This window comes from Lynx rufus, unplaced genomic scaffold, assembly GCF_022079265.1.
Source record: "Lynx rufus isolate CCGP_SWC_20201006 ecotype Redwood Valley unplaced genomic scaffold, mLynRuf1.p SCAF_9, whole genome shotgun sequence".
NCBI lineage: Eukaryota > Metazoa > Chordata > Mammalia > Carnivora > Felidae > Lynx > Lynx rufus.
Genome location: NW_025814897.1, coordinates 61,722,871 through 61,736,662, shown reverse-complemented (window position 1 = coordinate 61,736,662; position 13,792 = coordinate 61,722,871). Strand labels below are relative to the sequence as shown.

Genomic DNA, 13,792 nt, shown 5'->3' with positions numbered 1-13,792 from the left:
ACAAATGCCAAAAAAGAGAGTCCACCCTGTGATGGAAAGTAGTGACAACAGGTCTGAGGCCTTTTGAGTCAGACATTCCTCAAATGGGGAATTAAAAGGAGTAGTTGAAAGTGCATGGACATAGGCTTGAAAACACTCTTGAGCAAGAGTTGATTTTGTGGGAGGAAAAATCATGACAGAAAATGTTGTCAGTTAAAACTGACAAAAAACTAGTAACCACCTTATTCTAAAAGAACCCCCTCGCTCTTCTGTATACAACTGTTATCAATATTCCTGGAAAACAGGAAGCATTTCCAGTGAAGAGCTTCTATGGAAAATCGAAAATCGAAAATAAATAAAAAATATAAATAAAAATGTTTCTGGTGATAAATGCTCTGTCTCCCCTGCATGAACACCCACACAACACACACAGACACACTCACACACCGGTGTGTCCTAGAGAAACTACAATGACTTCGATCTGAAGTCATTCTCTCTATGAATGATTGGTAGACATGGGAATACAATAAGAAAATAAAGACAGTAGAGAAATAGACAAGAAATAGATCATATGATATAAGAATCGTTTAAAGTTGGGGTGCCTGGGTGGCTCAGTTGGTTAAGCTGCTGACTCTTGATTTCATCTCAGGTCGTGATCTTGCGATTAGTGGGTTCAAGCCCTACATCAGGCTCCGTGCTGATAGCACAGAGTCTGCTTGGGATTATCTCCCTCTCTCTCTCTTTCTCTGGCCCTCCCCCATTCATGCTTGCTCTCTCTCAAAAATAAATAAACTTAAAAAAAAGTTAAATTTAACAAATTGAAGTCAGGACCAAAAGAAAATTATGAAATCATTTCAAAGTATTTGCTATGTTATAATTGTTATCTCTTTTGTAACAAACCATCCCCAAATGTAGTGTCTCCAAACAACAATGACTTATTGTTTCTCACAATCCTGTGGGTCAACAAGCCAGGTAAGGCTTGACCGTATGGTTCTGTTTCCATAAGGAGTGGGCTGTGGTACCTCAATAGGCAGCATTCAACTAAGAATTCAGCCTCAGCTGAGTTGAAAAGTCCACAGACGTCAGTCCCATGCCTGGTGCCTTTGGGCTCATCTCCATAGTCACCCTCTCTCCATGGGGATAGCTTCTTCATATTATTGGTATGATTTCAGTGGAGTTCTATTCTTAATATGGGTGCCTGGCTTTGAATAAAAAAAAAAGGTAGAAATTGCCAGACTTCGTATTACATTGGCTCAGTCACCCAAGAATATCACCATCATTCCTGCTACATTATGTGGTCACAAGAACTGTCATCCCAGGTTCCAGGGGAGGAGAAGTGGGCTCGACTACAGATGACAGCAGCAGCACACACAGAGAGATAGAGAAGGGCATGATTGCAGTCAGCTTCTCAGATTACCTTCCACAGTGTGCAGAAGGGAAGAGCAAACATATTGTAATAGGAATTGAGAAAGAATAATAACCAAGAGAGACAAAACTCGTGTGAGGGTCCGTGATAGATACAGAAAAGACAAAAAAGGGTTACTACATATATGAAAGGATTCTCCAAATTTTTTTTAAAAGCAAAATTAAACAATAAAAGAAATGTGAAATTAAGATTATGATTATAATTAGAACCTTAGCCCAACCCCCCAGACAATCCCAATGCATTTAGAGAAAAGTTACCAGGACAGAGAAAGTTTAAAAAGAAAAAGGAAAAGGAAAAGAGAGGCACCTGGGTGACTCAGTCAGTTAAGCGTTCGACTTGTGATCAGGTCATGATCCCAGGTTGTAAGATCAAGACTCATGTCAGACTCCACGCTGAGCACTGAGCACTGAATAGGGATTCTTTCTCTCCCTCTTCCTATGTCCCTCGTCCACTCTCTTTGTCTCTGAAAGAAGGAGGAGGAGGAGGAGGAAGAGGAGGAAAGGGAGAAAGAAAAGAAGAAGAGCAGCTCAGGCTGAGAAAATAAAAATCCACATCAAAATCCAAATAAAACTCTCTATTGGTAGCTAATGGCATTTCTGGACCCTTCTGATGCGAATTCTACCATGTGACCAATGGAAGAGAGAGAAAGCCAAAGAGCCCGAAAATTTCAAGGTAAGTAAGGTGACAGAATCTCATCTTAGGTGCCCTCTCAAAAGCATACAATCCTTCCACATGTGGCATTCACAGTCTACATTTGCAGATGCCTCCATGGGAACAAGACAGTATTGCACTAGCAAGCATCTCTGCCACGCAAAGGAGATCTGGGTACTCAATGCAAGTGTGTGCTAACTTGGATGTCCCAGAGTGCTGGACCAAGGAAACCCTGCACATGCTGTAGAGGGAGAGACAGTGGGTGTGTTTCTCCCAGGAGCCGACTCTGGGCCATCTCCTTCCACCAGTGTGTAAAGTTCAGTCCTCTGGGGACTGAAGGTCTAGGGCCTGAGAGATGCCTAGAGGAGGTATAAATAGCTCCACATTTGCTGTTTGTCTTCTGAACATCATCTTGCTTTTATTTTTCTCTCTCAACCAGTTAAATACCATTAGGATCCAAGAAAGTATAGGTAAGTAAGCTGAGTTTTGCTCAGCAAAGACATGTAGAAAAAGACACCTGGAAACACAGGGGAAAAAAAAAAGAAAGAAAGAAAATCTTAGGGAACTCCAGAGGCAGCTCCATCTTCCTAGCAACTAATCATCTTGCATTTCTCTCAGCCTTGCCTTATGAGGCATTGGATGTGGCTGTAATAGGAGTCATGGGCAATTGTAGTATCTCTTTGTGCTCTTTTCCTAAATGGGCCATCTGCAAAGGCACAAATAGAGGTTTTTCCTTTTAGACGCACTTGGTTTCCATCTTACGCAATGGTTCTTTTTCTTTGAAATGTGGGCCTGAATGCTGTGCATAGATGCAATGAATTTGGATTCCAGTTCCAGTAGTAAAAGCAAGGCTTCGTAGCTAAACAAGTCTAGTAGTTAAAGACAATGCATATGTGTGTATGTATGTAAATACATGCACGCATTTCCCCCTAAAATTTACAGAGTATTCACTATATATCAGGTGCTGGGCTAAACACAGATTAAAAAACCTAAACTCAGAGATTTCAACTCCCTTCCCTATATAACAAAGATGATACACTGAACATGAGGCTAGAATAGAACCCCATTTCTTTTTGTTAATGTTTGTTTATATTTGAGAGACAGACAGAGTGAAAGCAGGGGAGGGGCAGAGAGAGAGGGAGATACAGAATCCAAAGTAGGCTCCAGGCTCTGAGCCTGAGCTGTCAGCACAGAGTCTGATGTATGGCTTCAGCTCACAAACCATGAGATCATGACTTGAGCTGAACTTGGATGCGTAACTGACTGAGCCACCCAAGTGCTCCTAAAACTCCATTTCTAAGCCAAGTTCACCATGCTGAATCGCCTGTACTTTATAAGACTGAAATGACAGATTGGGGGTGAAAATTACCGATTTACATTTGTGTCTAGCATACAAAAAATAAGTCTAGGCCTTTATGGGTACTCTAAATTAGCTCAATCTCTGTCTAGCAGATCCAAAGCTTGAAGTCCAAAATTTTGAACTTGTTCAATGTAATAATTATTTTGATCTTAATGATGGTAATTTTGCAAGTGCCCTAATCTCATCTGATGTTGAGCTAAAAATGAATCTGACTTACGTGGCAACCACCCTAACATACTGACCCACATTTGTAATTGATGTTTACTTTTAGGTGTTTTACAACTGGAAACTAAGCCTCCCATTAAGTAGTTTTTAGTGGTAATACAGTCAGAATAGGATGTAGCTATCACTTAAATATAATTCTATGGGCCCCAGATGTACGCAATCCCTATTAACCACACACTGTCTCTATGCATATATTCATGATTCAGTCTGAATCTGCCATTAGTAATATAAAATATGCTTCCTAGAGCCCCAGAGTTATAAGTTGGGGAGCTGTAGTTGATAATGCTATATCACAACAAAAAGGAATACAATGAAAGAGATCACTCACTGGTGTCCCAAAAGATCACTGGGAAAGTTAGAAGGAAATCTGTAAAATTTGTCTTATGTCTCTTCTCTCTCCGTTTCTTTTTCTTCCATCATTTAAACTCTCCTCTTCCCCATCTCGGATGTCCTGATGAAGCCCCACTCACTAAACATCCCCTCCCCATACCTGCACTTCACTCACAGATTAATCTTTTCTTTCTGTCCCTGAAACACTGTAATCCCATTGGAAATAAGTTTCCAGCAATTAATTTTAGCTCTATGTTAAATGGCTACACAGTTGGTTTATGTAACTAAAGTAGATCGATAGACTAAAGCATCTCAACATTTTATTACAGTATTTTGAAAGTATCATATACCAACTTAATGAAAGTCCTAATGGGGTGACCCTTTGAGTATTATGTCCTCTAAACTTTAACTCAAATAATGGCGTCCAAATGAATATAGAGAAGAAACTAATGCTTGCCAAAGTGGCTGCAGGTCGGAGGACGGGCAACATGGGTGAAGGGAGAGAGGGATAGAAGCTTTCAGTCATGGGAATAAATGCCAAACATGGGGAATCTAGTCAGTGGGACTGTAATAGCATTGTATGGTGACATATGGGAACCATACTCATGGCAAGTATAGAACATACTATAACATATAGACTTGTGGAATCACAGTGTGGTACACTTGAAACTAATGCTACATTGCATATCAAATACTTCAATTAAGAAAAAAGAAAAAGGGAGAAATGGATTCCAAATTTTTTCAATCATATGATATGAAGTACTAGAATACTGAACACCTAATAAAAACTGAAAGTGAAGGTGGTAAAACTATGCTGCACAATGATACTGACTCCAATGCAATCAAGAGGTAAAAAGGCAGGCATCACTTAAGCCCATGTGCCTCGTCAGCAAATGCATTCAGCCCCCTTCGATTTGAGAATGGGGACAGGGGGAGGATGGAAGCCACTTGTCATCCACTTGCTTTGTATCCATATCTATACCCTCCCTTATATCTATGTGTTTATAGGAACACGCCCCCTCACACTCACATCCCACTCAAATGGGCTATCTCCTCGCTGGCATTTCACCCAACACATTCCTTGCTTTTATGCATTCTGTTGCAACTACAGAAAAGTAGTAACCAGTAGATTACCCTCCCTCCCTTTTATTGAAAGCCTGGGGACCCCACTTGCTAATGTGAAACCCTGTTACTTCCTGCTTGGTGGTATTTTAAAATAATATACCATCTAATTTTCAAGCAGGGACGCAAATGGGACAGTGTATTTTTCCTTCACCACTCGTCAGGCATATCCATCTACTAAAGAGTCCAACTCAGTTTGAGGCTGCATATTCTTTAGGTTTTATAATATTCATCGTAAAATTTTAAGAAATATGTTGATTAGCTGAAAAGAATCAATGAAGTCACCTGTGGATGTTTAGTGCCTATCATGGTCCTTAGCATCATTCCAGCGGCCCACCAAGGTTGAGAAGGACATATGTACTGTATAGCCCAAAATGTATTTTGGTAAAAACGAATTCCCTCCCTCTTCCTTACGCAGTATAATGCTTCAGGGATATGAGAGTGAACATTTCGATGACATGTTTTTGTGTCTAGTTTTATTTTTATAGGGAGTATTGGGTGGTGGCTGCGATCAGAGCTTTCAAATCTATGCTGTCTGACCCTGAATCCAATGGGACCTGGGACAAGAAGCTGAACATCTGTGGAATAATTTTGCATCTGTTGGAATAACAACAGTATCCATGTTGAGGATCATTGTAAAGGTCTTTTCAACAGGCTATTGTGAAGATTTAATAAGGTGATATTTATAAAGTGCTATGGCACATATTAAGCACTTATTAATGTGAAGCATTTTTTCCCCAAGATACGACTTAATTCTTCCATGGAAGGAGTCAGAGTGCAATATTAGGCGCATTAATGCATCTCACTATCTTTTCACAGAGAAGAAAATATTGCAAAACAATCTAATCAGGGGTCATTCAACCGAAAGTGGTGCTGCTCCTCAATCCTCAGTCAGCCTTGTGGTCTTTAATCCAGATACTAGGTCTGGAATATACTGCCCCAGATGGCCCCTTTCTCTTACAATCACACCCATCCCCAGGATATGTGGTATGTCCTGACTGGAATCCCAGGACTGGTAGATTCTCATACCTGGATCTCCATCCCTATCTGTTCTATGTACATTTTGGCTGTCATGGGCAACATCTTCTTGATCTTCCTGATTGTAACTGAGCGCCGTCTCCATGAGCCTATGTATGTCTTCCTTTCCATGCTGGCCTTATCAGATGTCCTGCTCTCCACAGCCACAGCCCCCAAGATGCTGGCCATCTTCTGGTTCCATTCCATGGATATATCCTTTGGTAGTTGTGTATCTCAGATGTTCTTCATCCATTTCTTCTTTGCGGTAGAATCTGCTATTCTCCTGGCCATGGCATTTGACCGCTATGTGGCCATCTGTCACCCACTGAGATATACCACAATCTTAACCTCCTCAGCCACTGGCAAAATTGGCATCGCAGCTGTTGTCAGGAGCTTTATCATCTGCTTTCCATTCATCTTCCTGGTACACCGACTTACATATTGTGGGAGAAACATCATTCCCCATTCTTACTGTGAGCACATGGGCATTGCCAGATTGTCATGTGACAATATCAGTGTCAACATCATTTATGGCCTGACGGTGGCCCTACTGTCTACAGGACTAGACATTGTGTTCATCATTATATCCTATGCGATGATCCTTTGCACAGTGTTTCAGATACCTTCCTGGTCTGCTAGATTCAAGGCCCTCAACACATGTGCTTCCCACATCTGTGTCATACTTATGTTCTATGCCCCAGCATTCTTTTCCTTTTTTGCCCATCGTTTTGGGGGTAAAACCGTCCCTCAGCACATCCACATCCTGGTAGCCAACCTCTATGTGGTAGTGCCCCCTATGCTAAACCCCATCATTTATGGGGTGAAGACCAAACAGATTCAAGACCGAGTAATTTTGCTTTGCTCCCCCATCAGCACTCATTGTTAAAGTGAAGAATAATACGAAATGCTGGCTATTTCTGAATAAACCCCCGCCCCACTTCTCTCTCTCTCTCTCTCTCTCTCACACACACACACACACACACGCACGCACACACACATACACAAACACTGAATGAGCAATGGGAATAAACAGAATCCATAAGTAACTCTCAATAAACCTAGAAGGATAATAAATGCCAAAGTTTCCAATGTATCTCCCTAAAGCACTTAAAATTGTTGAGAAAAATAAATGAATGATATTCTCTATTCTCCTAGATATCCTATTATCTTGCAATTTAACTTATTCTTAAGCATACATAAGATAACACTAAGAAAAACATATTTTAGGGTTAAACCCAGATGGAATTGTCTTGGGTAGATCTGGGAAGGGAAAATAGTGACTCAGTGAGTGTTTGTATAGACAGTTGAAATTCTGCTGAAATATAAAACACTCCTACTGCAGTCAGTAAATACTTGGGCCAGGAACATAAAGCCACAATAAACAATAAACAATAAGTATTTCTATCTGTACCTTTTATGGCAATTAAAATGTGAGTTCTAAAAGGACATTTTCTGAATCACTGATATAAAGCCTATGTATAGAAAAGGCACATCGTATAGGTTTATTGAATGAACAGATAATACTGAATGAAAACAAATAATAAGTGAAATCAACCCACCCGGGACCACATAGACAACTTAAAAGTTAACACTTTGTTCCCTACATAGTGAAGACTTTGGGCCCAAATCATTAATGAAGCATCCTGGTGTCAACAGACTTCACCACGGGAGGGACTAACAGATGAAAAATACCATACCCAGGTCCAAAATTAAAAGGCAGTGAAAGACTAAATAGGATGTTTGCACATATTTGTTTTAAAAAGGTTCTATTCACACCAAATATTATTTTATAGAAGCTTGTCTCCAGATTGTACCATAATTTCTCCATTCAAGATAGTATTTTCACAACCTCTCCTTCAGCAGGCCTTAGCACATGTTCTGAGAATGTGCAATCTGACCTTATATACACTTGAAGACAGACAAACAATGAACTTTCAAGCATTACCTTGAACACGTGCAACCTTTTCCGGGTTAGCCTCTTTTCTTTGTTTTTCTATTATGTATATATGATGTGTGTTTGTATACACTAGACACATTAATATATGTACAATGCAATATATACATACACATTATAAAAACACGCATATATAGACATGCATGTTAATGATATATATATATATGATATATATATGATATAGGATGTATATATACACATGATATATTATACATCATATATATATCACATATATAAATCACACACACACACACACATATATATATATATATATATATATATATATATATATATATATATAAAACAATCAATGTGGGAAATGAAAGCGTGTTGCCTTGACCCTTGGAATCCTGGATAACTACTTTGGTTTGAAATATATGTTATATTCACTTGAATTTGAGCAAGGAAATCTATTTTAAGAGTTAGAATAAACCCTTTGATATGAGAAAATCCTGGTTTGCCATTCCCACACTAACTGTATAAAATTGTCCTGTTATGTAACTATTGGTTCTTGACCAATAAAATGGAATTATTTTAGTACCTTCTTTACTGGCATGACAATTAAATGAAATATGTCATATGATGTATTTGGAATTTAATAAAAGCAAATTTTATTTTGATGGTGTTGGTAACTTTTATGAACAGAAACATTAAAGAACTGATCCACCAAACTCAACATAGCCCTGCTAACAATAATTCATAGAAAAATGGTTGGAATGGGTCATCATCATAGATACGGAAGTCACATAAAATGTTGTTAAAAGTTGCAGCAAATAGGATTCTGGTTCAGAATTAGATTCTCCAAGGATTGAAGGGGAGTCAGAGTGGAAATAGAGTACAGAATGATAACAAAATATTTTTAATGAGTGGTGTAAGTGAGCCTTCAAGGAGAAAACTTTTTAAGGGGGTGCCTGGGTGGCTCAGGTGGTGAAGCATCTGACTTAGGCTAAAGTCATGATCTCATGGTTTGAGGTTTGAGCCCTGTGTCGGGCTCTGTGGTGACAGCTAGGAGCCTGGAGCCTGCTTCAGATTGTGTCTTCCTCTCTCACTGCTCCTCCCCCACTCAGGCTCTCTCTCTTTCTCTCTCTCTCTCTCTCTCTTTCTCTGTGTGTGTCTCTCTCTCTCTCAAAAATAGATAAACATTAAAAAATAATAAAAACAAGAAGAGTTTTTAAGGCTTGATATTTGGCAGTGAGGGACTAAGAAGATACCAATTTCCCACCCAGAATGTATGAAATATGACAGGAATAAACAATGATTGAGTCGTCAGCCTCAAATGTAGAGAAGCTTTCAGGTTGAGGGCTCAGGGATTGGTATATGCTGAAGGAGTCAGGAGTACACTGTGTGTGTTGAGCTGCTAGAAGCACAATCACTGAGTCGTTGCCCTGGAAATTTTGAAGGGGATGCTCCGTATCCTACCATCCTACCATCTTCTTGACCACAGAGTCTCCCGCTGGGTAACAGTGAGTAAGAAAAACGGTATACCATGCAGGATAGAAACGGAGAGCCCTGGAGGGGCTTAGAGAAAACTGACCTACTCTTCCAGGTACAATTAAAAAAGAAAAAGAAGAAGTGGAAGAAAAAAGCACTAAGAGATTGCTAAAGTGAGAACCGTGTTTCATGAGAGGAAGACGCCGGATCATTTAATATCAGACTCTTAGACCCAGAGAGTCAAAGAATACATTATCTGGGTAGCTGAGCAGTAGCAGATATAGAGATACTATGGAGTCAGAACAAATCTTTCTCCCGATGGTTTTTACTCTGCCCTAAGTGGTCTCAGACATGGTGAAACGCTGTGACATGAAGCATAGGGTATTAGGAAAATGTATCCAAAAGTGGGAAGAGGCTAAAGATACTAGTTTGCCATGTCAAAACTGTTGCAGAATCATATCGTGTTATAATTGGGTTTTAGCTAATATAAGTTAAAGAAGGATAAGAAGTGGGGAAAGAAGAAGACAAATCCTAGGTTTTGTGTCCTAATTTATTTTTCCTTATTTCTGTATTTAATTATTTTCCTAGTCTTTGTAAAGCCAACAGAGTTCCATAAGAACGGCATAGACATCCATATTTTCTTATCCTGTATTGTGTACTTGAAATTTGTTGAGGGGTAGACCTTGGGTAGTCTCATCACAAAAGAGAAGAAACATAGGAAAATGGTGCAGGTGTGAGGTAATGGATATGTTGATTGGCTTCGTTTTAGTGAGTATTTCATAATGTATACATATATCGGGTCATCAGTTACACAATCCGATATAAGCAATTTCTGATTGTCAATTATACTTCAGTAAACTTGGAGCAGGGGTGGGGGAGAAGACGTTAGTGTTTTATTGTAGCTAAAATGATTAGAGACATGAAATGAAAAATGACATCATTTAAAATGGTAAACAAAAATGTACATGTGTCTGAAATACATGTAGGAAATGTTTATTGCATATTATTCATTGTAATGATAATATGGCGTCCACAATGATCTACAAATTCCCCATAATCCCTATAAATGCTAATATATTTTATCGTTTGCATGCTGATTTTCTTTTTTAATTTTTATTATGGCAAAATATCTTTACCATAAAGTTTGTTATAATAATGATTTTTAAGTGTATGATTCAGAGCAATTAATCATATTTGCAATGTTGTGTTACTACTTCAACCAGTTGCAAAAGCTTTCAACACCCAAAACAGAAACCCTATGTCTCTGAAGCAATAATTCCCCACTCCCCTGTTAACCTATAACCCACTTTATATTTCTATGAATTTGTTTACTTGTAGAGGTGGAATCATATAATATTTATGCTTTGTGTCTGGCTTGTTTCACTGAACATAAGATTTTCAAAGGTCATCCATGTTGTAGCATGTTTTTATCATTCATTCCTTTATACTGATGCATAATGTTCCTTTTATATATATATATATATGTGTGTGTGTGTGTGTGTGTGTGTATACATCGTTTTGTACATTCATCTATGGATGTGCAGTTTGGCTGCTTCCACCACTTGCCTACTGTAAATAATGTTGCAATGAACATCCATGTACAAGTATGTCTTTGAATACCTGTATTTAATTTGGGCGGTACATACTCAGGAGTGGAATTACTGCATTACATGTAATTCTGTGCCTGAGTTTTTTTTTTTTTTAATTTTTTTTCAACATTTTTTTTATTTATTTTTGGGACAAAGAGAGACAGAGCATGAACAGGGGAGGGGCAGAGAGAGAGGGAGACCCAGAATCGGAAACAGGCTCCAGGCTCCGAGCCATCAGCCCAGAGCCTGACGCGGGGCTCGAACTCACGGACCGCGAGATCGTGACCTGGTTGAAGTCGGACGCTTAACCGACTGCGCCACCCAGGCGCCCCTGTGCCTGAGTTTTTAAGAAACTGCCAAACTGTTTTCCACAGAATGTGCACCATTTTTCATTTCCTCTGGCAATGTATGATGGTTCCAATTTTTCCCTATTTTGTCAAAACTTGTTAGTGTTTTAATTTTTTAACTGTGTTTTACATTTACTTATTTATTTTTGAGGGGCAGAGACAGAGCACAAGCCGGGGTGGGGGTGGGGGGCAGAGAGAGAAGGAGACACAGAATCCAAAGCAGGCTCCAGGCTCCAAGCCAACAGCACAGAGCCTGACCTGGGGCTGGAACTCGCAAACCGCGAGATCATAATCTGAGCCGAACTCAGACGCTCAACAGACTGAGCCACCCAGGCACCCCTAGTTTTTAAATTTTTAAAAAAATTATACACATTTTAGTCGATGTGAAGTGGTGTCTTATTGTGGTTTTGAATTTTATTTCATGTGCTATTGGCATTTGCATATTTTCTTTAGAGATTAATTATTTAATTCCTTTGCCTATTTTTTTAAAATTTTTTTTCAACGTTTTTATTTATTTTTGGGACAGAGAGAGACAGAGCATGAACGGGGGAGGGGCAGAGAGAGAGGGAGACACAGAATCGGAAACAGGCTCCAGGCTCCGAGCCATCAGCCCAGAGCCCGACGCGGGGCTCGAACTCACAGACCGCGAGATCGTGACCTGGCTGAAGTCGGACGCTTAACGGACTGCGCCACCCAGGCGCCCCGCCTTTGCCTATTTTTAAATTCGGTTGTTAATCTTTTTGGTTTTGAGTTGTTTGAGTTCTCTGTATATTTTGGGAATTAATCCCTTATTAGATATACAATTTGCAAATTTCGTTTTGTAGGTTATCATTTCACTTTTTGTTAATGTCATTTGATAATGTTGAAATTTTAATTTTGATGAAGTCCATTTATCTATGTTTTTTATTTTTTTTCCTCATGCTTTGGTGTGACATTTGAGAATATGTTGTGTAATCCAGGGTCATGAAAATTTACCTCTATGTTTTTTCCCAAAGAATTTTATGATTGTAACTTTTATATTTGTGCCATTGTTCTATTTTTATGCATTCTGAGTTGTAGTGTTTATGTAAAAGAAAAGCATAGGAAGTAGTCAGAAAAATTAAAAAAATTACTTGACCAATTAGATATGAACTTACGTATTATAAAATCAGATACTTGCAGCACTGTGACTCTGACAAAATAGGCATTAGATCCAAAAGGAGGATACAGAATCAAGATATAGATGTACATTTACATAAAGATTTAAAATGAGACCTATAGTTGCTCAAAATACTTGAGGAAACACCAGGCTATCCATTAACACATGTGTTAAAAGTGGTTTCTACATTTGTGAATAACTAAATGAAATCCTTAGTCACCCAAGTCCCCAAAACAAATTCCAGATGGAGTTAAATTTCTCTCCTTTCTCCTTGTTCTTTCTGTCAACTCTATTAAAATCTCTGTCCCATTTTCACTCACCAACTCTATCTCAAGCCTGATCTTGAATTCCACCTCTGGCTCCTAACCTTAACACCCAAGGCTCTGCTACTAGAGAGCCTAATTCTAAATTCTGAAACACTAGAATTTTAGTGTTCATGAACTTGTTCCCAGATAAAGAACCCTCGCCTTAAACTCCATCCTCGCCATCATATTCAGCCTGTGAGACCCGAAAGGCTTTGGTGTTGCTCTCAGCCTTGGCCCCAGGTTCCAGCAGGAGACACTTAACCTCCTACAAAATATAGAGAAGGTTTCACCATCATCCATGGAGAGTAGGGGGAGAAAGAGTGAACTGGTAAGTTAAATAAGGGCATTGGAAAATTCTAAAAACTGGGAGAAACTACCCTCCTTTTCTAAGAGACTTAATTGTTTCTTTTATTTCCTGTGTTGAGTATTTACTGTTCCAAATATAATGGTAAACAATTTACATACATTATCTTATATAAGTATTATTTGTTTACGTCAAATACTTGGATCTCAGAAAACTTAAGGGGTTCTCCAAGATCACAAGTCATTAAGTGTTAGAACCATGAACTCTCTTTATCACTGTGCTAAATTACTTTTGCTACTTCCATCACTCTTGTACAAACTGCAGAAAGTTACCAGATCCTTCAGTCTTCCATTTCCAGAGGAAGCTGTCATTTCTATGCTTATTATCACCACCTTGACTGCCACAAATGACCCTGTGCAGATTTCTGTCAATGCCTTTTTTGTTTGGCATGTGGCCCATGTAGAAACACTCTGTCCTGCATCTAAACACATTTCTCTCCCACACAGTGTGCTTTACATGTGTCCTTGTTTCAGAAAAACATTTTCCACCTCTTTTGTGAGGAAATATCTTAAATATGATATCAAGAGCTTGACATTTGACATACAATAACTGAC

At 39.0% G+C, this 13,792-nt stretch overlaps 1 protein-coding gene across 2 annotated transcripts; it reads left to right on the top strand.

The window, feature by feature from the left end:
• The first annotated feature begins 4,144 nt into the window (after positions 1–4,144).
• On the top strand, positions 4,145–6,996 carry LOC124505699 (olfactory receptor 52Z1-like). Of its 2 annotated transcripts, XM_047071713.1 has the most exons (2): positions 4,145–4,181; positions 6,086–6,996. In XM_047071713.1, exon 2 carries the CDS (start codon positions 6,148–6,150, stop codon positions 6,994–6,996), a length of 849 nt encoding a protein of 282 aa, XP_046927669.1. In that variant the 5' UTR covers positions 4,145–4,181; positions 6,086–6,147. The 2 variants fall into 2 exon arrangements, with proteins under 2 accessions (XP_046927669.1, XP_046927668.1); XM_047071712.1 differs by lacking the exon at positions 4,145–4,181 and having other exon boundaries at positions 6,031–6,996.
• Positions 6,997–13,792: the final 6,796 nt, after the last annotated feature.